We start from the raw sequence: 23,448 nt of genomic DNA, 5'->3' as shown, positions 1-23,448 counted from the left end.
TTTGGCAGTCGGAGTCCCATTTCCAAATGCCAGCCAATGCCACTGATGGACCAAGGGACTTAGGGACTTTCAGGAGTGCCAAGTTGTAAGTGCTGAATTCCTTTACTTGCCAAGTGAAAGTAATATTTACATTCCCAAGACATTTCTTTGAATATGCTACGTGCTGTTTTGCAAGCCTTGTTCATAACCTTCAGCCATTCAGTTTTGCCTCTTCTGAAATTAATGATCATTATCCTTTTGACTTCATTCGGAATAAGAGAACATTTATCAATTGCTAATTAAGCCACCAATTGGCATGACACTCCTGTTGGGTTCAGAGCTATCCTCAGAAGTGGATACTCCTGTTGAAGTAGACGCTAACTCCCTTAGCATCAGTGCTGCTGCTTACTTTGCTTTTTATTCCTTACTCCTTGCTGCTTTTTATTTTTGGTGTAAGCTTTGCAGTTGAACTTGGAAGTGATTTCTTTCTTCTTTGGGCAGAGCAGAGATGCACTCTGGGGCATCAGTGAAAGGGTTTGCACAGTCACACAAGCTTTCTCACAGGGATCCCTACCAAAGCATCTTTAAAATATGCTGGAAGTATATAATAGCAAAGTTGAGATGTCTGCCTGGATGTTGTCTAGGATCTGAGAACTGAAACCTTTGAAAGCATTGGATTCCTTTTTTTTTTTCTAATGTAAACTGTTTGGGGTTTTTTTATAGTTCCACTGGACATTTCAGAATCTGTCCCAAGCGGTGCTCTCTGTACTTTAATGCTTTAATGATGCCCGGTTTTCTTTTTGGAATGAGAAATTTTTAGCCTGATGTCATGGAACTGGAAGAAGAGCCAACACTGTGTACCAACTCCCCTAGTCAGGCACAGTGTCACTGTGAACATGGAGAGCACTAATTCCCTGAACACCACCACACAAAAATTCCAGACAAGCAGGATCCAACATGGGGCTGAGATGCTTTTGTCATTGCTTTCCATCAACGTTCAGTAATGTTTGCAGCCCCTTTATTAGGACATTTGCCCCAAAAGAGGGAGCAAGTGAGCCTGGGTCACAGAAATGGACTGCTCTTATCAAAGATCTGTGGCGAAATGTCCTTGGAATGTCTTGGAATTGTGCATGTCTGTGGAGGAACTTTCCAGAGACACTCAGGCTTAGTCAATCAAATATAACATCATCTCTTAAAAAGAGACAAGTGGCTGTTCAGCTAAGGGCTAAATCAAATCATGAGGCATTTTGCTCAACACCTTCCAAACTTTGGTCCTCAGGAGCTTATTGATGAGTTTGTAGGATTTTGTGAGTCAGTTACAAGTCCACATCTGCTTTACATTCAGTCTTTCAAATTGGGTCCTTATATTCCAGAAACTTGAGACAGCCACAGATCAGAGAAATTTGAAAACTGGTTGAGATTGTATATTTGAATGTTGTAGTAACTTATTGGTCCCTGAAAGACCTAATATCTGTACACAATGAAACCTGTGTGGTGAACTGGGTATTTCTGGAGCACATGGGGCTGTAAAGTCTCATTTCTTCATGGTCATCGCAGAGACGGTTTATCTGCATGTGTTTGCTGAACAGGAACATTGCTTTGAGTGGTGCCAGATGAAATTATGGATTGAGTGGGAGTTGTACACTGTTCCTCTGAGGAATCAGCTGGTATGGTTGGGCAGCACTGCTTGCTCAAGGGAAAGGGAGAAGGAGCAGTGAAGTATGGAACCCTGTAAAGTTAAAAACAAATGGGAAACTGGGTGGGGAGGGATGGCTTTCCCCTTGGCAAAAGTTTAAATTCTTTAAAAAATACCTGATTTGGGATTAAAATTAGGGAGGGATGGAGGGATTTCTTTACAATTTTTGTGTTTTGTTCCTGGCACCTTCCAACCACTGTATATTGAGAGCAGAGATGTGTGAGGAAAAAGAGTGGGAATGGCTGAAATTGGATGGATAAAGAGTGGGGTTAGAAAATGTATAAAGTTTGTTTCCAGGAAGCAAGAGCTGAACACTGGCAGTTCCCTCAGATTCAGAGAAGTAAACATCAAGACAAAGGAGAAAAGCCAGGAGAGGGTTAGACAAAAATCTAATAATTAATACATTTTGTTAATGAAATATATAACAGCTGGACTTCCAAGACTGAAAATGTCAGGCTCCCATTTCAGTTATTCCTTCTTTTCACTATTTGCTCTTCTCTGTCTCTGTTTTGTGTTTTGTTTTTTTTTTACCTGTGCTTCGTGTAGTTTCTCTGTGGCTATGCATCCAGCACATTTGGCCAGTCGCCCACACCCACACCAAAGGTAAACTGAATACATGAGTTCCTCTTTTGTATACTCACCTCTCCTTGGCAAGGATTGTGCTTTACTCCTGTTGGTTTATTCCTCTTCCTGCACTATCTATAAAGGATCCATTTCCAGTGACCAATGTGTTGGAGAGCATTTTTACGGCTTGTTGAGTAGGTACAGGTGTATGACTATGTCACTTAATTCTAGGACTCAACTCAAAAGAACTTTGTAATGATGGAAATTTGGTTTGGATAAAATCAGAACCAGGCTCAGCCAAAGTTTTGTGTCTTTTTTTCCTGATATTTGAATAATTTTAAATAACTTCAGATGGATCATCTGAGATTTGGCTGTTGTTTACCATGGTGCCACCACTGGCTTCAGTGGGACATTATTCCTCCAAACAACTGCAAATCTCACCCTTTTTTGCACTTTTTGAGGCAAGACAGCTCACATGCAAAGAAAGACCCCACCCTGGAGGTGGAGGGTTAGTTCTTGTTCAGGGGAGACCTCGGATCCAAGCTTTCAAAGACAAGGTAAAATTAAATTTTGTCATGATCATCAAAACAGGCTTTTGGCACCTTGTTTCTGTTGCATCTCATCTGCTGACTGGTTCTGATAACTTCCCAAACCTTGCTTGCTAGTTGTTTGGCCATAAGGTAGCATACTGTGTGCTAAAAATTTAATTATATAAGCTTTGTGACTCTGCTCACATTTCCACAACCCCTTGATAACCAGAGGATTAATCTGCTTTTCAAAATTCAGCTCATTGCATGGGGCTGAATTTCATCCTTTTTTACTTCTGCATTATCTTGGATGTTTGGATTTGGAATTCCAATGAGGAGGATCTGACCCAAAATGACTGAAAGCCATTAATTCCAGGGGTGTACTCCTTCCCCTCTGTATCATGGTTAAAGTTGTTTCAATTGGAACATATCACTGGGCCTTGCTCTAGAGTTGTAACAAAAATAATAGTCTTTCCTGAGTTAGGATACAAGAGAGCTGGAGAGGGCCTTGAGTGACTGGACAAGGGGAATGGCTTTAAACTGAAAGAGAAAATGTTTAATTGAGGTATTAGGAAGAAATTCGTTCCTGTGAGGATGGTGAGGCACTGGTACAGGTTGCCCAGAGAAGTTGTGGATGCCCCATCCCTGGAAGTGTTCAAAGCCAGGTTGAATGGGGCTCTGAGCGACCTGGTCTAATGGGAGGTGTCCCTGCCCATGGCACTGGGGTTGGAACTAAATGAACTTGAAGGTCCCTTCCAACCCACACCATTAATAATCCTGTGATTCTATGGCAGGATTAAATCCAGGAGACAAACGTGCAAAATCTGTCAGAGATATTTAGACCAGTTTTTTCCTCTGAAGATGTCAACAGGTGATACAGAGAAATGGGAGTTTTGTTGTTGTCATAGATGATCTTACAACTAAACTTTGTGTTTTGTAGGTTTTCTAATGAATAATAATTGTTCATATTTGTTAGACATTGAGGTAAAGGTGGAACAGCCAAGATAAAAATTATTTTTCAAATATAAATATAAATATAAATATAAATATAAATATATATAAATATAAATATAAATATAAATATAAAATTAATTATTTTATATATATATATATATATATATATATATATATGCATGTCAAAAAGCTTGTAGTTTAAAATAGTGATACTTGGCACTCTTATGTAGCCCATGTCACCTTTACATTGGATGGCACTTCTTTCCGGACTGCACAGCCTTTAGGAGAAAGACTCTCTTCACTATATGATGCTGCAGAATGAGGTGGCCTCATCTTTCAGTGGTCACCTGAAGGTCACCCCAGTGACATTTCATATAAAAATATAACAAAGAAAAAGCATCATTTTGCCCAGAAACTGCATGTCACATTGGCATGGCTCAGTTTAGTGACCATATAATCCTAGAGAGATGGGAGAATGGTCCTTTGTCCAGAACCTTTCCCCAGAGTATTGCTGGTGGCACATGCTTCACCCTCCTTCCCTAGCTCTTCTCAAGTACTTAATCTTTCTGCATTTCCACTGAAGCAGGCTGCCATCTCCTGATGGTGTTTCTGGTGCATCAGCAGCCTTGTCCTTCAAGGAGGAGAAGGTGCATGAGACAGAAGGAATAACCTTTGACATTTCTGGCTCAGTGACATTTGTCCTTGTAGTAGCCATTCTTCTTGCCTTTTGTCTTGGTGTTACTGCAAACAGCCATGTATGTGTTTGCACTTCCAAAGTTCAGACTGGCTTGAGATGGCAGAAAGAAGCAGAATTGAAGCATATCCAGATGTCATGCAATAGGTCTGCACATCATTCTAAACTCTCTTCTGCATGCTCCTTCTCTGTAAATCATCTAATTATCTTCTTTTTCTTGTTTTGCTCTTCTGTTTTTGAGTATTTTCCTCCTTTGATATTGAGTACAGGTTGAGTGTTGCAGTCTGGACTATAGCACCTGTGAATCCTGTTCATCCTTCCCCATTTTACATAGGTCTCATCCTCCCTTCTACTGGGCTTTGTATGAACACAAGTGAAGAGAGAGTCTGAGTCCCACAGATGTTACAGTCTCAGAGTTTGAAAGCTAGGAAGTATCTGGCCAGGGAAAAGCAGAATGTATTAGCCTTTTCTCCATCAGGCTATGGGGACTGGGTCTGATTTTAGCTTAAATGCTTCTCCTCTGCGGAAAATCCTGTATATTCAGTGCCTTGCTAGGCTGTGTTGAGAGGCTACTCCACTCCTTTTTTTTTGAAGTCATTTTGTTGAAGGGAAGAGGTATGATTCTCTCCAAGCTGGTGAGGTGAGGTTGAGGTGAGGCAGAAGGAACCACAATTACTTGAGTGGTGTCACCCATCCTGAAGGATGAAGCTGATGCAAAACACTTGTCAGAGTATTTATTGTGTATCTGAGAGCCCAAAAAGTTCCCATAGGGGTGGTGCCCACCACTGAAAGGAGTCTGTGCACAAATGTCAGGCCCTGAATTGTCATCCCTGAATGGGATGATGTGGTCTTGACAGGGGGAGCCCAAACCGCTCTGACTATTTTGGTCAGGAAGACAAGCTGCTCTCTGGTCACTGTCCCTTCCTTCCAACCCCTCCCAGCAAAAAGCCCTCAGATGTAAGAATGGAGATGGCACCACATCTTTTTGCCAGATCTGGATGCATGCAGGAAAGAAAGCAAGGCACCAGCAAGCTGGAGAGGCATTTCTTGCTGTCTGGGAGCAAACCACTTGTCCGTTCCTTTGTAGACCCTTGTACAAAGTTTTGCTCCCTTCCTAACACCCTGGATTAAAAATTATCTCTCCCAGCCAAGCCCAAACTGACTAAAATTTGGCTAACATGCAATTGTTTCAGACTGCCAGCCCTGCTCCTGCATCTGTTGCTGCTTCTAACCCCTGTGGCTATCCTTCCCCACCTCATGGAGGTGACCTCGTGTGCATAATTAGCAATGTGATAAGAAAACATTCATCAAAGCCTTTCAAACCAGGACTTTTGCTGAAACAGCCTTTTCCTCAGAAAATCTGCAACAAAATATGAGCATCAGACTCTACAGTGCTCTGCAGGTAGCAGCTGTATCCATTAATTACTCTAGATTTGTAAGCAGTTTGTCCTTCTGGGGAGGATTTTGCTGGGAGAGATTGCTGGTAGGCCCCCATGCTCTCCTTAGGAAGCAGACCAGGTTTTTGTGGTGTTTGCATGAGCTGGGTTTTCTCTTGTTGGAATTCCATGATGACTTTGTGTTTGTCTTGATTGGGTTTGTCTCAACATCACATCCAACCTGAGCTATATAAACTCCCTGTTCATGGCAAAGGAGTTGGACTAGAGGGAATTTGTAATCCCTTCTGATCCAAATTATTCTGTGATTCTGTGGAATTCCTCAGTTTTGAGGGGTGGGAATATTAAAGGTAATTAGTGATATGTGATGAAGCACATGTAAAGATTTTAGCAAAAGTAGAAATAAATACGGCAATAAAAATGTGCAAATAAACACTGCAAAACATAGCAGCAAGGCCAGTGCAGATGAGGATTTTGTGACTCCACACGTGGCTTGACCACCTGAAAATAAGAGGTTATTGGAAGCGAAAATGCATTAAAATCCTGCTGGAATTCTCACTTTGGGGATTCTCTGGCCATCAGGTCATGTCACAGGTCATGTTACAAGCTCAGCCTGTTACTAATTAAGAGGGAGTTACCTCCTGGTGCCCAACTCTTCCTCCAGCATTACCTGCTGCCCCCACAAAGGCTCCCTGATCCCTCTAGACACACAGCACCACTGTGACTGATGTGTAATGAGCTCATGTAATTGTGTCTGGAACGTGAAATGAGCTAGGGACTTGATTTGGAGGTGGTTTAACAAGGTTTTCCCAGAGCAGGGAGAAGGGACTATTAAGGGAAACATACTCATACTCCTTTAGGAACACTTGCCCCAAAATAGAGATTGAGTAGGGGATTAATTTAACTAGGGGAGCTAAACCAAGAAAAATACTCCAAATCATCCCGATTCCCCCTAAATACTCACCTCATTTAGTCTAGTTAATATTCTTTTCTAAAAGCAACTTGAATCTGTAGTAGTACAGGCTGAGGAATCTCAGCAGAAATTCCTGGAACTACTGCAGAGTCACCCTGCAGCAAGCATTCTCCTGGATTATTTTTTTACCCTAAATGAGTCTCTGGTTCTTGTTCCAGGGAGCAGGAGAAGCCCTGCCTGACACGAGGAGCCATGACAGAGGCTTTGGCATGCCCTTGCTGCAATGCATGGGGACAGGGAAGCTCACACTGCTCCTGGGAGCATCCCTGGGCAGGTGCACTGCCCTAAGCTGTAATACAGAGAATTTTGATGGCCCAGAAGAGGCTGTTTGCTTTTATGGGCAGTTCTTCCTCATGGCTCTGCACAGGGAAGATGGGTATTCCAGTCACACAAGGAGGTTCAAGCAGGAGAAATTAAATCATGGCACTCTTCCTGCCTGCATAGAGCCAAATGGAATAGGCTGCCAGAGCCTGGCCATTGCCAGTTCACAGGCTCTGCCCTTCTCCTCTCCAGCCACAACTTTCAGCCACCTCTGGCCTCACTCCCCGCTCCAGCCCCGGCTGTTGCAGAAGGTTCCTGGGGACGCGGCCAGAGGGGAAAGTCAGTGTTATACTTTCATTTCCTGAGTGCGCTGCGCTGCGGTTTGCAGGGAGCAGAGACGAGGAAGCGCTCGCCGACGCTCAGCAGCCAGTTCAAGCGCTCCCTGGAGCTGTTGATGAGGACTCTCAGCGTGTGCCAGCCCTTTTTTGTCCGCTGCATCAAGCCCAATGAGTACAAGAAACCCATGGTAAGTCCTGCTTTTCTTTCCTGGTTGCTTTTTGTACGGGACTGCCTGTGGAGTCATTCTGCTCTGGAGCTACTGGCAAAACTCCTTTGGGCATCAGTGGAGTCAGGATTGACCCTGCATGCATGGAAAACCAACCCACAGCCTCTTGTGCAAGCAACAGGGTCACGAAAGGGTTGGCAAAATCAGGCACTTGCTTTGCAGTCCAACAGCACCCCAAAACGTTTTGCAGGGGGTAGCTCCTGACCCTGCCTTTCTTCCCAAGGGTGATCTCAAGGAATTCACCCTGCTGCCCCTTATCCTATAGGAAATGCCTCTCCATTTCCATAGGGGGTAGGCTCCTTCCTGCCAGAGACTTCAGCTGAGCCATGGGTTTAGTTCTGTGGCAGAGTTCAGTGCTTTCTAAAAATCATCTTCCCGTGGGTGTTTTCCTGAAAATCTTTGTTCACAATGGATCTCCCTTACTTTAAATCCTGTTTGATTATTTCCACTGCCTATTTTTTTTCTTCACCAATTACAAAAGCATGGTTCTAAAAGCAGAGGAAAAAAGAGGCAAAATAGCACAGAGGAAACGTGAGAGGAGTTATCTTGCTCCAATTCACAGTGATTTGCTTCAAAAGCAATGAACATTATGGGGGAAAACTTTTGGGACCAAATGAAAAGGGAGGAGAGGGCTCTGAATCCCCCTGACCACAAACTGCTCATGGAAGGGACTCCAGGTTTTGCAGCAGAAGGCAGGTGATAAGGTGGATGCTGCATGCCCTGATCCCACTCCCCGCACCTTGCAGGATCAGACACTGATGCTGTGAGCAATCATTGTTTTCTGCTTACCAAACTTAAGAGTGATACTGCTTGGAAAGAAAGAGCTTTATTTAATAAATAATCTAGCCAGGTCTGGAGCTTTATCTAAAGTCAGTGTCTGTTAGCAAAGCTAAGCTGAGTGCAAAAAAGCATAAAATCCTGAATTGCAGGGCTGTTATGTACAAGCAGTGTTTGTTTGAAACTTATATTTGCTGTTCACAGAACCTAATATGATGCAGAGCAAAAGGTTTGGTGGGTCTCTCAGATCATTTTACTGTGCTCTTATCCTGGTTTTGGTGAGAGTAAAAACCTATTAGCCTGTTAATGGAATATTTCATGTAAATATTTAACAATACGTCTGATGTGTAGTTATCATCTGAGCAGAAATTAGAACAAGACCTTCTTTTTGGACATAAGTGATGTTGAAAAATAGGTGTACATCCTGAACTGACGTTAGCAAATTATTCTAAATGCCCTGGTTCTGAGCTGTTTTTACACCTGGATGTCTGGAATTCAGTCTGGTATTTTGTGTCCTGCATAGGAAGTCTGTATTTCATCAGATCTTGCAAGTGCTAAGCCAGAAGTCTCTGTTCAACCTATTTGTCTACAAAATTTTCAGTGGGACAGGAAAACGGTTTCAAGTTTGAAAGAATTAGACAAAGAGAAATTAATCTCCCCATGAAAGAAATAAGTGGGTGAGCTGACACTGAATCAGAGACTGCAGTGTGATATGAAATGTGATTTCTTGCTAAATTTAATTTTGGCCTTGGTTTAATAATCCAAAGGAAAAGAAATCCCAGATAAAGGCACGCAGAGCTGTGCAGGGTGACTGCAAAAGAGAACATTGTTTGAGAGATCATTTTCTGTCCCTGCCTTTGAAGGAAAACGTACTGATAGTGATAGGAAATGGGATAGCGGAAGTGAAAGGTCAGTGGAAAGTCCTGACTGTTTATTACTTTATGTTATTCTAAAACTTTTACTTCCTTCTGAAATGTGCTTTAGGGGGGAAAAATTGTTTGTATTGGGATGCTGGCTGGAGTTCTCTGGGTCTGTATATCATTCCATGCTGCTGCTTCTGAGTATTGTTCTGGTTAGTCCAAGAGAAAGGCGTGGGATGAATTAGATAACAAAACCATGCAAAGAAAATCAAAACCGTCTCCAGCAGTCTCTGCCTCATCAGGCTCATGAGGAGGAGTGCATAGTTGCCCATAAGTACAATGAACTAGCCTTTAAAATATTTGCAATCAAACCCCCGTGTCCCATTACCTCCCCAGCTGTTTGATCGGGAGCTGTGCGTCCGTCAGCTGAGGTACTCGGGGATGATGGAGACCATCCGCATCCGGCGGGCTGGATACCCCATCCGCTACACCTTTGTGGAGTTTGTGGACCGGTACCGGGTGCTCATGCCTGGGGTGAAGCCAGCATACAAGCAGGTGAGAATCCTTCTTCACAGGTAATGAGTGCTCTCTGCTGGGCAATGTCCAGAGATATTTATGGGGTGTGCCTCCTCTGCAAAAACAATGGTGCAGCATTTGATCCCCAGGTGTCACAGTGGTGCTCTGGGCTTTCCAAGTGAAGAAAAATGGTTACAGGGCTGGCTGGGACAGGTAGCCATATTCAGTCTGTCCATCTCACTCATCTTAAACAAAGTGACAGTAAAACCATAAGAACCTCATTAGCAGAAAACTGCAGGATTTGGCACCAGAAAAGGTTTACACTAGGCCTGGGAGGAGTGATGGGTGAGTCTGGTCCTGGTGAATCCCTACTCCTTTTCTGTCAGGGTGACCTGCGTGGGACATGCCAGCGCATTGCTGAAGCAGTGCTGGGGAAGGATGATGACTGGCAGATTGGCAAGACAAAGATATTTCTGAAGGTGGGTGGTTCTCCACATTCCCTCTGCCATCTTGTATCCTTGCCTCAGGAGACATCTCCTACCATTTCCTTTCTATCACAAGACATGACCCTTTTCCATGGTCTCTGGGCTGGCATGTCTGTGGGTAGAACCTGGCTTAAGGCAGAACATTTGGGGCTGGTTTAGGAGCAGGAGGAAGTCCTGACACGGTGCCAGCACTGATGCATTCACAAATCCATACAGACACAAAAGTGGTCGCATTCAGTGCACAGCCTTTTCCCTCCTGGGCTAAGTTGTTCAGCTTCCTCTCCTGCCTTCACTCAAAAGGTACAGCAGAAGGAGGGACGCCCATGCAGAGCCCTGCAGAGAGAGGGACGTGAGCACAACAGGCTCATTTTACTTTCTGCACATCCTTCTGCAACCCAAGATATGCCTACAGTCTCCTTTTCTGCATCAGTCCAGCTGACACAGAGCAGTCCAACAGTGCAGGTCCCCTGCAGCCCCATACACACTCATCTTTCCTTACAAACCCATTCCTGTGCTGTTCTGGGAAGGTGAGTCTTCTCTTGAGCAAAAATCACAATGATAAACCCTGACTGCTTACACCTAAATTCACCCCCAAATCCCACTGCCAGCACAAACACCTCCATCTCTTCCCCAGAACTTGTTCCCACTAGTTGCTCTTTCCAGAGCCTGTTATCAAGATTTCACAGCTGTCAGGACAGGAAACAGAGAAATTGGGAGGCCCTGAGGGGCCACGGGAGGTCGAACAAAGCAGGAAACATGTGGAACTGCCTCTGCTGCACGCAGTGTGGCATGGCTCAGCTTGCCATGACTGGGAAAGAAAGCTGCATCATACACAACTTGGGAGGAATCAGAATAAAGCTTGTATTGGTGCATCTGAAAGCCTCAGGGCAAAGGATATTCAGTGTTTTGAGGAGCTTTTTTTTTCCTTAGGTTAGGGAAGCACTGCAGTCTTGGCTGGAAGAAGTGATGGGACCCAGGTAGTCTGTAGTTTTTTTGCAAACCTCTCCAGTGCTCCTAGGAGCTGCTCCCATGGTTGAGAGCACTAGGAGGGAACTATACATGGAAGGGCAGTGTAATTTGGTTGTTTTCAGACTGTGAAATATTGCATTTGCAGCTTCTGGATGACCTGGTTCATTTGGGAATGAAGATAGATCACTATGGTTTATGTTAGGACTTCCCCAGTGAGTAGATGGGGTAATACTTCGGATGTAAAATGACCCCAGAGTTTATTTTGAGCAACTATCCTGGGGAAGGGTCTTGTACCACCCACTCTGGCCACATATCAGGCAGAGGGAGAGCTTGAGACATTGGTGCTGTGTTGCTTCATCCCACAGGACCACCACGACATGCTGCTGGAGATTGAGAGAGACAAGGCCATCACAGACAAGGTCATCCTCATCCAGAAGGTGGTCCGTGGGTATAAAGACAGGTAGGTATGAACCCCATGGCCAAATGGGAGGTGGGCTATGTGGGATGCTTCATCCAGCAAGTGGGTCCTGGAGGCTGCATTACTTCTTTGGTGCCGAGATGACCAGAGAGGACCCCTGATGAGTTGGCACTCAGGTGCAGCAAGTACTGGAGTAAAACAGTAGAGGAAACAAGCGGATAACTGTGTTGTCTGCCTCAAACCTGGATAGAATAGGACCCTCTGTCCGTGTTCAGTGCCATCTTCAGGGGATGTGGTGTTTGCTATGACAGTGCAGCAGTGGGCTCTGAGCTAGCTGAAGGCAACGCTGAGACTCCAATCTATGGAGATCCTCACAAGACTGCAGAGGGAATGCTGGGTCACCTACTGCTACTACAGTTGCTCTCCCCAAGGCTCAAGGGGTTCAGAACTCTTCCCTTTGCAACCCAGTTTCAAGACATGGGAAGAGGACAGGTAGCTCATGGCACCACGTGGATGAAGAGGGGGAGCCACAGCCAAGGACAAGCTTCACCTATGGAGGAAGGACAGTTGATTGTCCAAGCCATGGCTGTGACTCTGGTTGTGGTTTGCAGAAAGGACACATGCTCAATAAGTCATCAATCTTTCACACACTGATCATAGTGAGATGAGACCCCCAAGGCCTCCCAATGCAATTGTGGTCTGCAGGTAGAATCAGATGAGGCTGAGAAGGACTGGAGGAGCAGATAGCGATAGCAGCATGGTGTTGGTGTGGTTTGCTCTTGATCATTTGGGTGGGATTCAATCCATTTTCAGGTGCTAGAATGAAATGGGAAATACAATAGGGAAGAGATTTTAGGTGTGAGAAGATGATGCTAGGCTGGAATTCCTATCATCTCCTGTTCTTCCCATTTCCATAATGTGGCATAATCTCCCTGCAGAGATCTCTCAGGGAGAGTGTCTACAGATGTTTTTATGAAAGCAAGGAAAGCTGGGGAAGGAGACATTTTCAAGCCAAAATGCAGTGTTTGTTCCACCTGGACACTCATTTTCAAATCTCCAAGAAATGAGGGCCAGGAGATGATGATAACTTGTGGCCAAACCACAGAGGCAAATGATTGAAATGCTTTTGTAGGTCCAATTTCCTGAAAGTGAGAAATTCAGTCCTGATGATTCAGAGATACTGGCGTGGACATAACTGCAGGAAGAACTATGGTGCTGTAAGTACAGGGGTGCTTCCTCACACTTCTGCCTTCCTGCCTCTCTAACATGGGATATATAAAAGGGTTTCCTGGTTCAAAGCGTCCCACTGAATGTCTGAAGTAGTGAGGTTGGCTTTCATCAGTTGGAACAATGAATGGAAGTTTGCTCTTTTGCTTTGTCCTCTCATTGAAGAGACCGCCTTCTAGCTGTCCTCTCCCCTGTGACTTATATGTCCATTACACCAACTGGTCATTTTGGGTTTTGTAAGTCTTCCCCTAGTTTCTAGATGACTGAAAACTCAAGAGCAGCTTCCTCTAAAAAATTTATTCCATCTCCATGTGGGACCATATTTGGGTTTCTTACCCTCCCAGTCCATAGTCCTCTTCTCTCCTTGTTCCAGCTGGTTTTGACCCAACAGCAGGGTCTTTTGGAAAGACCGTTAAGATCTAAAGTATCTCAATATAATCTTTTAAGCCTTCAACTTGATAGAAATAGCCACTTCCAGGCTGGCTAGGATGCTGCTTGCTACCATCAAACAGCACCTTGACTGTCAGGCAGGAGTTTTGCAGATGCTGGACCTCCATAGGAGCAACCCTTACGGCTTACAGCTACCTTAGGAAGGCAAACCAGACATCCTGAGGCCTCTCAAAGGCTCAGTGGGGAAAAAACTGTTTCTGTCTTTCCTGGGCTTTGAATCAATACAGCGGCTAGAGCACTTCATTTCTCCACCCTCTTGGAGAACCTCCCTACAGAAGGTTTGCTGTCGTGGGGACTGATTTCGGTGGCTCTTTTTTACAGCCGTGCAAGCAGGAGATTAGCAGTGAAAATCTGCTTACAGTGAGTGAGCCCCTGGCTGGCAGAGTGGTTTCATCCTGCTTCCTCTTGCAGATGCGGATTGGCTTCCTGAGGCTGCAGGCCCTTTACCGGTCCCGCAAGCTTCACAAGCAGTACCATATGGCTCGCCGGCGGATCATCGAGTTTCAGGCACGATGCCGCGGCTACCTGGTCCGTAGAGCTTTCCGCCACCGCCTCTGGGCTGTCCTCACCATCCAGGCCTACGCCCGGGGCATGATCGCCCGAAGGCTCTACAAGCGCCTCCGGGGGGAAGTAAGTACCATGGAGGAGAAACAGAGATGAGGAGAGGGCAGAAATACATGCTTCTGCGTCATGTGCTCTTGGGATCCAGTTTTAAGGGAAAGAAAATAAAATCTGGAAGTAATTAGATGCCTATTCAGAAAGGGTCTTCTGTTTATTCCCACAGTATTATCGACGCCTGGAAGCAGAGAAACTTCGGCTGGCAGAAGAGGAACGACTTCGAAAGGAGATGAGTGCCAAGAAAGCCAAAGAAGAAGCAGAAAAGAAACACCAAGTACATGGAGACTGATGTCTTTCTGGGGTTCTCTCTGTTCTCCAGGACGTAGTTTTGCTCCTTTGAGGGGCAATGACAAAAATATCTAAGGGATTTCTGCCACGCTTGAGTGGTTTTTATATAATTCTCTAAAGTGCTCTGTGCTCTATTCATTTGAGTCTGCTCCAGAATTTCTGATTTGCTGCACAAGAATGCCAGAGATTATTGTTATTATTCACTTTTGCTATTGTATAAAGGGGGAACTGGGACACTTTGTGTATGTGTGGGCATGCAGGGCTGTTGTATAAAAGAAAAAAAATTAGGTCAGTGAGAGTTTCTGTGCGTGGACCATCACCCCTAAACTGGCACTAAGGAATGGGGAAAATTAATTGCTTTGTCCTTCTGCGGTTAAGAAACTGAGACACGGACATGTCACTGATTTGCTCCAAGTTATGACACGGGTATAGTGCCCTAAGCACCAGGCCGCCTGCCTTCATAAAGCCAGGCCCTGTGGAATTTACTGCCAGCTTTTTGGAAGGAGCAGTTCAGTCATGGCACTTCTCCTTTTGCAGGTACGCCTGGCCCAGCTGGCACGGGAAGATGCAGAGAGAGAAGTAAAGGAGAAAGAGGAAGCACGTCGGAAGAAAGAGCTCTTAGAAAAAATGGAGAGAGCTCGCAATGAGCCAGTGAATGACTCAGAAATGGTGGACAAAATGTTTGGATTCCTGGGGACAACCTCCTCCCTTCCTGGCCAGGAGGGACAGGCACCCAATGGCTTCGAGGTACTGGAGATGTACAGGTGCCTGGCTGTCCCATGACAGGCATTAGCAAAACATTAATAGATCAAGAAAGAGTACAGTAATAAAAAAGTGTGTCTCTGAATGCTTCCTTCAAGGCCAGGCTCTCCTGTGTGATCCCAGAGGTTATTGTGCTGTGGCTAGAGATGGGCAGGCAGCCTGGCAGCTTTCCCTGGGACTACAAAATGGAGAAGAGCACTATCACTATAGGGTCATCAAGGACTTGTGGCCTTTGAGATCTTCCCTTTTAGGTTCATCAAAGCTTATGGCATTTAGCTCTTAGACATCCTTTCCCCATGCTATGCGTAGGGCCATGCTTGTTGCTTCTTCTACTGCTCTGGGGACATTCCTGGGTACAGACATGTCCTTCAAAGCTTGGGCTTTGCATGGGCTCTAGAGCTATATTCCATGTTTTTCCTCCAGCTGACTTTTCCTTTTGGGATGGAAATCAGACTGGCAGAAAAATCAGGCCCAAAGGGAAATGATAGTTTGATATCCAAAGCCATGCTGAGTGTCTGACATTTCCTTCCAAAACAGGATCTTGAGCAAGTCCAGAAGGAGCTGGAGGAAGAGGACCTGGATGCAGCATTGCCTCTCCCTGAGGAGGAGGAGGAAGACCTCTCAGAGTACAAATTTGCCAAGTTTGCTGCCACGTATTTCCAGGGCACAACAACGCACACATACATCCGCCGGCCCCTCAAGCAGCCTCTCTTGTACCATGAAGATGAAGGAGACCAGTTGGTGAGGCAGGGCTGGGTGGGTTGGAGCAAGCCTGGGTAGCCCTCCAGCCAAAGGGCACCAGAAGTTCCCATTTTGGGATACACTTATCTGCTGCACATGTGTCCATGGCCACTGTCCCACCAGTATGCTTTGAGTGCTGGTAAGACAGTGAGTATCAGTGGGAAGGAGCATTAGCGAGGAGGGTCCCTCTCTGTACCTTGGTGTTAAGACAATCAAGTGCTCTGGGCTCAGGGAATGGGCAATGGAAATTGTTGCTTCAGTACCACTTGTAAAGCTTCTAGGGAGCTATAAAAGTTGCTTCTTACCTTGTTGTAGACACCAGTGCAGAGCTAGAAGAGAACATCTGCTTGCCCCATAGCCAGCAGTACATGAGCAGAAATGGATTGAACCTGCATGGCTATAACACATATTACATTATCCATGAACTTGCCTGCACTGTGGTTCTTCTTCCCCTCTGCAGTGGGTTAGGAGCTGCCAGTCCCTGCCCCTTGGTAAGGTTGGCATCTCCTGTCAAGCAGCAAACCCCTTGTAGGGTTCAAAAACACATTCATGGTGGCATGAACACAGGGCCTGAATGTGTGGTCCCAGCCAGCAGCCTGCCCCAGCATTCAGAGAGGATGTGTGCTGCAGGCAAAACTGTTACCTGTGGCATAGGGAAGTATTTTATCTCCTGCAGATGATACCACAGTGGGGATCCTGATGGATTCAGCATGGCTTGACCACCCCCTCCACTGCCCTGGTGTGAGCTAACGGGCCGTAATTTTCCTTTCACATAGGCGGCACTTGCTGTATGGATCACTATCCTGCGTTTCATGGGAGACCTCCCTGAGCCGAAATACCACACAGCCATGAGTGATGGTGGTGAGAAGATACCAGTAATGACAAAAATCTATGAGACTCTTGGGAAAAAGACCTATAAGAAAGAACTACAGGCTCTGCAGGGAGAAGGAGAGGTAACTGCTGTGGGTGCAAAAGAGATGTTGTTATTATTAGGTGTTGGATATTGAAGTGTGTTGGAAAGAAACAACTTGTGGGGTTTGCTGCAGGCAATCAGTTTGTTGATTTTATTTGCACTTATGCTGTGAAGGGAGAACTGCCTGTGATCCTGTCCCTTCCTCACAGGGAGAACTGAATGTCTGCCAGCTGAGTGTTCCCCAGTGAAGGAAGTGCCCTGATATCTCTCATGGTACTTTGAGCTCTCTCCTCCACCCTGCAGGGCTAAAGTACAGGGAGGGGGAATGCAATGTCCTATGTTTCTTATTTGGCGATTTCCTTTTGATCTGCCCTGAGTCAGAAGAGAGTAAATTAAAAAGGTGCCCTTAATCTTGGAGCAGGAAGTAATTAGTTACCAGGAGATTAAGCTGTGGAAATAAAAAAAAATTTAAAAACCAAATCCCTCTTGCATACTGAGTGCCTTCTGGATGTGCCACTGGAGGACTTCATCTTAGTATCCTTCCCAGACAAAGCATTATTCTGGATAAATCAATGTCCAGAGTGCTGATACATTTTCATTTTTGGCAATTGCTTTATTCAATAGGACAAGATATAATCTGCTATTGCCATCTTCTAGATGCCACTGTTCAATTTTCAAGAAGTTTCCTTGACAAATCTCTGCAGTATTTGCAGAGGTAAATTAACAAATCTCCTTGTTCTTAAAATAATGATACCATTCAGTGCTTCTAGTGAATTACCTGACGAGAGTAGTCTCAGGATCATGATTTTGTGAAAATATACACCAAGAATCACCTTTCATTCCTTCTGCCCATAATTTCTTGTTTGTTTACTACAAAAAGGCGTATTTTGGCCAACTGAGATATCAGGTAGTAATAGAAGAGAACGAAATTTAAGCTGTTCTTTTTCTCTGTGTTTACATCATCTCTTCACAGTACAAAAAGATGCCTGAGCAAAATGATATGCAAATCCAGGTTTACAGCACCAGCTCATGTTTATAATGGATATAAACTGTCCCAGCCGCAGGACTTCTAAAGTGTTGTTTGGGTGTGAAATCGTGGTCTTTTCAAAGCTGTTTAAATGGGTAGAGGTTAACTGGGTCCGAAACTATAAAAGTAGAAAGCCAGCAAGTAATTTGATGATGATGATAGTCAGTGCCTGGAGCTGTGCCACATCAAAGGTGTCCTTCTGGGAAACCTGATAGAGCACAGGCCTGGTTAAAAGTTATGAAACCACAGTGGGTAACTACCTGTCCATGAATCCCTGGCTAGATGACTTCCAGCTAAAAACCTGCTGTGCAAATGGCTTGTCTCAGAGAGTGGTCTTGCTCATCTCATTTCCACTGTCATACAGCAGAACTGGGTGGACCTGGGTTCAGCACAAAGCAGCCATGTATTCAACATAAGTTTTTTCATATGTTCCCAATATATAATTTTGATCTGAGGGACACTTACTGATTAGAGAGTGTCTACAAAATTTAGAGCCAGCCCTGGGTTATCAAGGGGCACAGGAATATGGGTCCAGACTTCCGGTTCCCACCAGCCTCTGAAACATCTCACTCTCTGCTCAGGATTAATGGTCTTTTGCAGGAGCCCAGGGGAGGCAGAGAGAGCACTTGTTCAGGACTTGCATGTCACCACTTTGCATCCTCTCCTCTTGCTTTGCAGAGTACTCATGTTGATGGGCACAAGAAGAACAGTGTGCGGCACAAACTGGTCTCCTTAACGCTCAAGAAGAAATCCAAACTGACGGAGGAGGTGAGGGGAGACGCTTGGCCGCCTGGCAGCACAAGTGCCGTTGGATTGTCTGCAGCCCTCTCTGACTCTCTTCTGCTTTTCCCTAGACAACATAGAACCAGCCCTCCTCTGGGTTTGGCGCTACCTGTCTCTCTGCCTGAAAGATTTAAGGAGTGTTTAAGGGGAAAGGTTGGCTTCCCGTGTCTCCTTGAGTCATTCTGCACCTCGCGCCGGCCTCCCCTCGGCTCCTGTTCTCCATCCATCCAGCACCTTCCCTCCCCTCTTTCACAGCCTTCCATCCAGCTGCTGATACCTCTTACCACTCTGTGATGGTCTGATTGTTATCCCTGCTTTTAGTTTCCTGCCCGTAGATAGCAGAGGTGGGGTCTCCAACAGCACTCACCCATCCTCTGCTCCACTCCAGCGCCAGGGACAAAACTCCCCATGGGAGCAGTTACCCCAAGCTGAGAGCTTTTGAGAAATGCCATCTCAAAAGAGTTAGGAATGATAAATCTTCCAGGTGGGGGTGATGGAAACAATTGATAGGCTACCCATTTCAAGAGCAGGCACCATCTTACCTGGCTACAGCTGCTTGAGAGCATGAAGATTGCTCTGTGAGATATTCCCTTAGGGGTCAGTGGGGAGAAACAGGGTCCAATCCAGCTCACCCTAATTGACTCTGAAGATGCTCTAGAAATGTCCATCTCTCTAAAGGGAGATGGGGTTGACTAGTGAGACAGTGAGCTGCTAGGCAGACCAATGCCATCCTTGTTTTCACAAACAGCACCATGCTTATGCAGTTGCAGCTGCATCATTAGCATGGGGAATGGGTCCATTTTGCCAGAAAAAACACTGATGATTATTTTAATATGATTCGATTAAAGGGACAGGTCCTCCTTGGTAATTAGATGGTTTATCCCAAAGACCCTTGGTGGCCCTCTCCCAGCAGCAGGACCAGCTCAGAGCTGGGATGCAAGGGGGTGCCATTGTAGAAACCCTGGGAAAGGACCAAGCAGGTGGAAGTGTGACTAGACAGGACCATTTTTAATATCACCCATACAATATTAAAGCCAACACAGTCAAACCCTCCCATTGCTGTTAAAATCCTAGATGGAAGAACTTCTGAGAGCCCTCCTGGCTGGTGGAGGAGTCCTCTTCGGGGAGCACCACACACTTGGGATGGGGGTGGGGGGGGCACAATAACTGGATGTCCTGAAAGAGACCAATATGTCTGGTTGGCAGGTGACAAAGAGACTTCACGATGGTGAGTCTACGCTGCAGGGTAATAGCATGCTCGAAGACCGACCCACTTCCAACCTGGAGAAGCTTCATTTCATTATTGGTAATGGCATCCTCAGGCCAGCCTTAAGGTTAGAAATCAAAACAAAGGCATGAACATGCCATTCTTTCCATTCCTTCTTCCTTGAGCTTTTCTTGAGCTATTCAAACAAGTTTGATATTATCTGCAGCTTTACAAAGCTCCCGTTTCATAATTTTTATGGTTATTGTATAATGCAGGCCGGGCTGGATCATGCTCCTTACTGTCCATATCAGGCCCAGTGGAAAGACCATGCAAACAGATTCAAACATTTCTGAAAGTCTTAATGACACTGCATTGTTCTTTTAAATATTCAGTCTTGTTCCTCACTACTCTGTTTTCCATTTGACTATTCCATCTCTTTTGTTTGTGTGAATATTTTTAATGGTCTGCTAATGAAAAACTCAAACTCATTTCAGCTGCTAAATGAAGCATTCAAAAATTGGAAAGTGTCAAATGAAGGCCACTTGCACATCTCTGGTTTAACCAATTTATGTGTTTATGTTTAGTAATAGAAATTAATGTTGAATAATTCCTCTTTTTTTATTTTTTAACTTTAAAATTTTAAAAATTCCTATTGTAGGGATGAAATCTACTGTCAAATCTGCAAGCAGTTGACTCAGAACCCATCCAAAAGCAGCCATGCTAGGGGTTGGATACTGATGTCCCTTTGTGTGGGATGTTTTGCTCCTTCTGAGAAGTTTGTGAAGGTAAATTGTATATGACATTTGTTTAATGAATTATCTACTAATACATTTTCTTTTCCACTCATGGGACCAGCTTTTCTCCTGGGTTTCACAGTAGAGGGAATCCCAGTCTTTGCCAGAAATGAAGATGGCAGAGTTCCTTAGGAAATTGTTCATCATCCCAAGTTCAGTGTCTAATGTCAATCAGATGAGTCACTCCTGAGTGTGACTCTAAAGGTAATGTAGACAACCAAAAGGTTGACTTTCCTGTGACTCTAAAGGTAATGTAGACAACCAAATTATATTATGTCTTCTGCATGTAGATGTGTGAAGAAGTGATTAAGTGACTTCTGGTAGGAAATTTGTTTGTGGGAGGCTGCAAGTGGAATTTACACAACCAGAATAGCCCACATTTCACCTCTGTTTCTTATATGCAAAGGTCTGTACATTCAGCATTTATTGGCTTTGACAGTATGACCTCAGGCACCTACTCTACCAAAACTGGCAAGGAATAGAGCACAGCCAATTATACAAATATAAATTTATACCAAAAAATGCACATAGAAAGGGAAAGATTTCATTTATGTGGAAGTGCATTTGCAAAGGTGCTCTCTGAATGATGCTATGTTCCCCATCATGTGTCATATTGAAAACATCAAACTCCAAACAGCCACATGAGATGACATGCAACCCATCTTCAGCAGCACTGTGGATCAGCAGGACTGAAGTCAGTAGGAGATGCCAAGAGGCTGACACTTTTGAAAAACAGGTTGTTCTTAAGGATTTTTTATTTTCTGAGGAAAGTTCTTTTGCCTAGATTCGAGCAGTCTGCTTTCCAAATGAGTTATAGAGTCGTGGAATTGTTTGGGTTGGAAAAGATGTCTAAGATCAAGTCCAACCACTGCCAAACCTACTACTAAAGCATGTCCACAGGTGCCATACCTTCATTTTTTTTAACACTTCCAGGGATGGTGATTCCACCACTTCCCTGAACAATTTGTTCCAGTGCCTGACTGGAAATAAAGATGTTCCACTAATTTCCATAGATACCAGATTAGGTACTGGGTGTTCAGCACTGAAAGAGCTGAAGCCAAGAATAGAAATGCCTCCTTTATCCCCAGGCCTTGTCAGTCTGAAATCTAATAAAGAAGGTAAATCACTGGCAAAGTCACAGAAAATTAAATTACGTGTGGAAATGAGATCTGAGAAGTATGGCACAGGAAGTTGTGTTAGTTTAAATCTTTAATAATAGAAGATTACTTTAGGATAGTGAAGCACTTGTCAGAAATAATGTATAAGTAGTTCTGGAGACTCAGACATAGAATCATACAACCACTGGATCATAGAATCACAGAGGCATAGAATGGTTTGGGTTGGAATGGATCTTTATAAGTCATCTAGTTCAACCCTGCTGCCAGGAGGGCATTCCTTGCACTGGACCAGATTGCTCAGAGTTCCATTCAGCCTGGCCAGGGATGAGGCACACACTATTTTTCTGGGTAACCTGTTCCACTCTAGTAGGAAATATTTTCTTCCTTATGTCCAAACTAAACTTGCACTCTTCAGGTTTAAAGCAACCTTCCCTTGTCCTGTCATTGCATGCCCTTATCAAAAGTCCCTCTCCAGCTCTCTTGTAGCCCCTCTAAGTTCTGGAAGGTGCTCTAAAGTCTCCCTGGAGCCTTCTCTTCTCCAGGCTGAGCAACCCCAACTCTCTCAACCTGTCTCTATAGCAGAGGTGTTCCAGCCCTCTGAGAATCTTAGCAGCCTCCTCTAGACTTGCTTCAACAGCTCAACATCGTTCTTGTGTTGGGGGCCCCAGAGCTGGATGCAGCACTCCAGGTGGGATCTGGTTAGGGCAGAGCAGGGGGGCAGAATCTCCTCCCTCTTCCTGCTGCCCACACTGCTAGTTATGCAGCCCAGGACATGTTTGGCTTTCTGAGCTGTGAGTGCTCACTGATGGATCATGTTGAACTTCTTGTCCATGGATACTCTCAAATCCTTCTCCCCAGGATTAGTCTCAATCCATTCTCTGCCCAGCCTGCATTTGTGTTTGGGATTGCCCCAGCCCAGGTGACGGAAATTGCTCTTGTCCTTGTTGAACTTCATGTGGTTCACGCAGACCCAAATCTTGGGCATGTCCAAGTCCCTCTGGATGGCATCCATTTCCTTCTATGATTCTGTCATTCAAAAGTATCAATTAGAACTGAACATTTTGAGAAGGTTTTCACTGATAATGAGGCAGGTCTTCGAAATGTATTCCAGCTCCCAAACACTCAAGTTATGCTTTGGATCCCATTAGACACCTTTATTGCATCACGTGTTAAACATGGGCCAAGGCACATTAGCACTCCTGTTCTTTGCACCTTTCTTTCAACCGACAGTGGGTCTCGGTGGGAAGGTTCAGTCACAAGAAAGTAGGAATGTGAAAAAATATGTAATTGCATAGTTCATTATTAGCAATAGCATAATTAAAACTACACTCTGACATTGCATTGACCACTTACCAATCCACATGATCAATGGACCATTGATCATTTGCAGCAGATCTCATCCCTATAACCTGGCTGTGTTACATAGGTACTTCATAGTGTCTCTGTAAATTAGGATTAACAGAGATATCTGTCTCTCTAGCCGTGTTCTTTATAGCTAACAGCGTTATAAAGCAGTCTGTGTTTGTGAAGGAATAGCTGTGCCTTATTGTTCAGAGAACTCTATCTTCTACAAAGTCTTTCAGAAAAATTTGGTTTACAGACGTATTCCTCTTAGCTAAGATTTTGGCCAAAATGTTTGTGCAATATTTTTAAGTGTGTTATCTTTCATATTGTGGAAATCACTGGATTTAATTTTCTCTACAATAATGTGGTTATATTTTTAACATACACTGAAGTGCTTCAAATTCTGGTTTAGGCCAAAATGCTATTTGAAATCTGACTAAGGAGATATCTGCTTATTGTCACTGTGAAAGATCTTTTGTGCTGTCAGTTAAATGTTCTGAGTAGCATTCACTTACAATCCCCCTGAATCATTACTTACTCCCAT

General features: G+C 44.6%; 1 protein-coding gene across 4 annotated transcripts in view; it reads left to right on the top strand.

Annotated features, from left to right (window-relative positions):
- Nucleotides 1–23,448, top strand: part of MYO7A (myosin VIIA) — a 63,381-nt gene that overhangs the window by 22,137 nt on the left and 17,796 nt on the right. For 2 of the 4 annotated variants that reach the window (XM_068181710.1, XM_068181709.1), the window contains 13 exons: nucleotides 7,431–7,568; nucleotides 9,641–9,799; nucleotides 10,147–10,239; nucleotides 11,580–11,674; nucleotides 12,765–12,849; nucleotides 13,721–13,939; nucleotides 14,094–14,201; nucleotides 14,753–14,962; nucleotides 15,515–15,718; nucleotides 16,495–16,671; nucleotides 18,337–18,426; nucleotides 19,648–19,775; nucleotides 20,307–20,433. In XM_068181710.1, the coding sequence (XP_068037811.1) occupies nucleotides 7,431–7,568; nucleotides 9,641–9,799; nucleotides 10,147–10,239; nucleotides 11,580–11,674; nucleotides 12,765–12,849; nucleotides 13,721–13,939; nucleotides 14,094–14,201; nucleotides 14,753–14,962; nucleotides 15,515–15,718; nucleotides 16,495–16,671; nucleotides 18,337–18,426; nucleotides 19,648–19,775; nucleotides 20,307–20,433 (1,833 nt within the window). Of the gene's footprint in view, nucleotides 1–2,221; nucleotides 2,279–7,430; nucleotides 7,569–9,640; nucleotides 9,800–10,146; nucleotides 10,240–11,579; nucleotides 11,675–12,764; nucleotides 12,850–13,720; nucleotides 13,940–14,093; nucleotides 14,202–14,752; nucleotides 14,963–15,514; nucleotides 15,719–16,494; nucleotides 16,672–18,336; nucleotides 18,427–18,512; nucleotides 18,595–19,647; nucleotides 19,776–20,306; nucleotides 20,434–23,448 lie in introns of those variants that run through there. The other 2 variants (XM_068181708.1, XM_068181711.1) reach the window with 2 other exon arrangements.

Source organism: Anomalospiza imberbis, chromosome 2, assembly GCF_031753505.1.
Source record: "Anomalospiza imberbis isolate Cuckoo-Finch-1a 21T00152 chromosome 2, ASM3175350v1, whole genome shotgun sequence".
Lineage (NCBI taxonomy): Eukaryota > Metazoa > Chordata > Aves > Passeriformes > Viduidae > Anomalospiza > Anomalospiza imberbis.
This window is presented reverse-complemented; position numbering and strand designations above follow the sequence as displayed.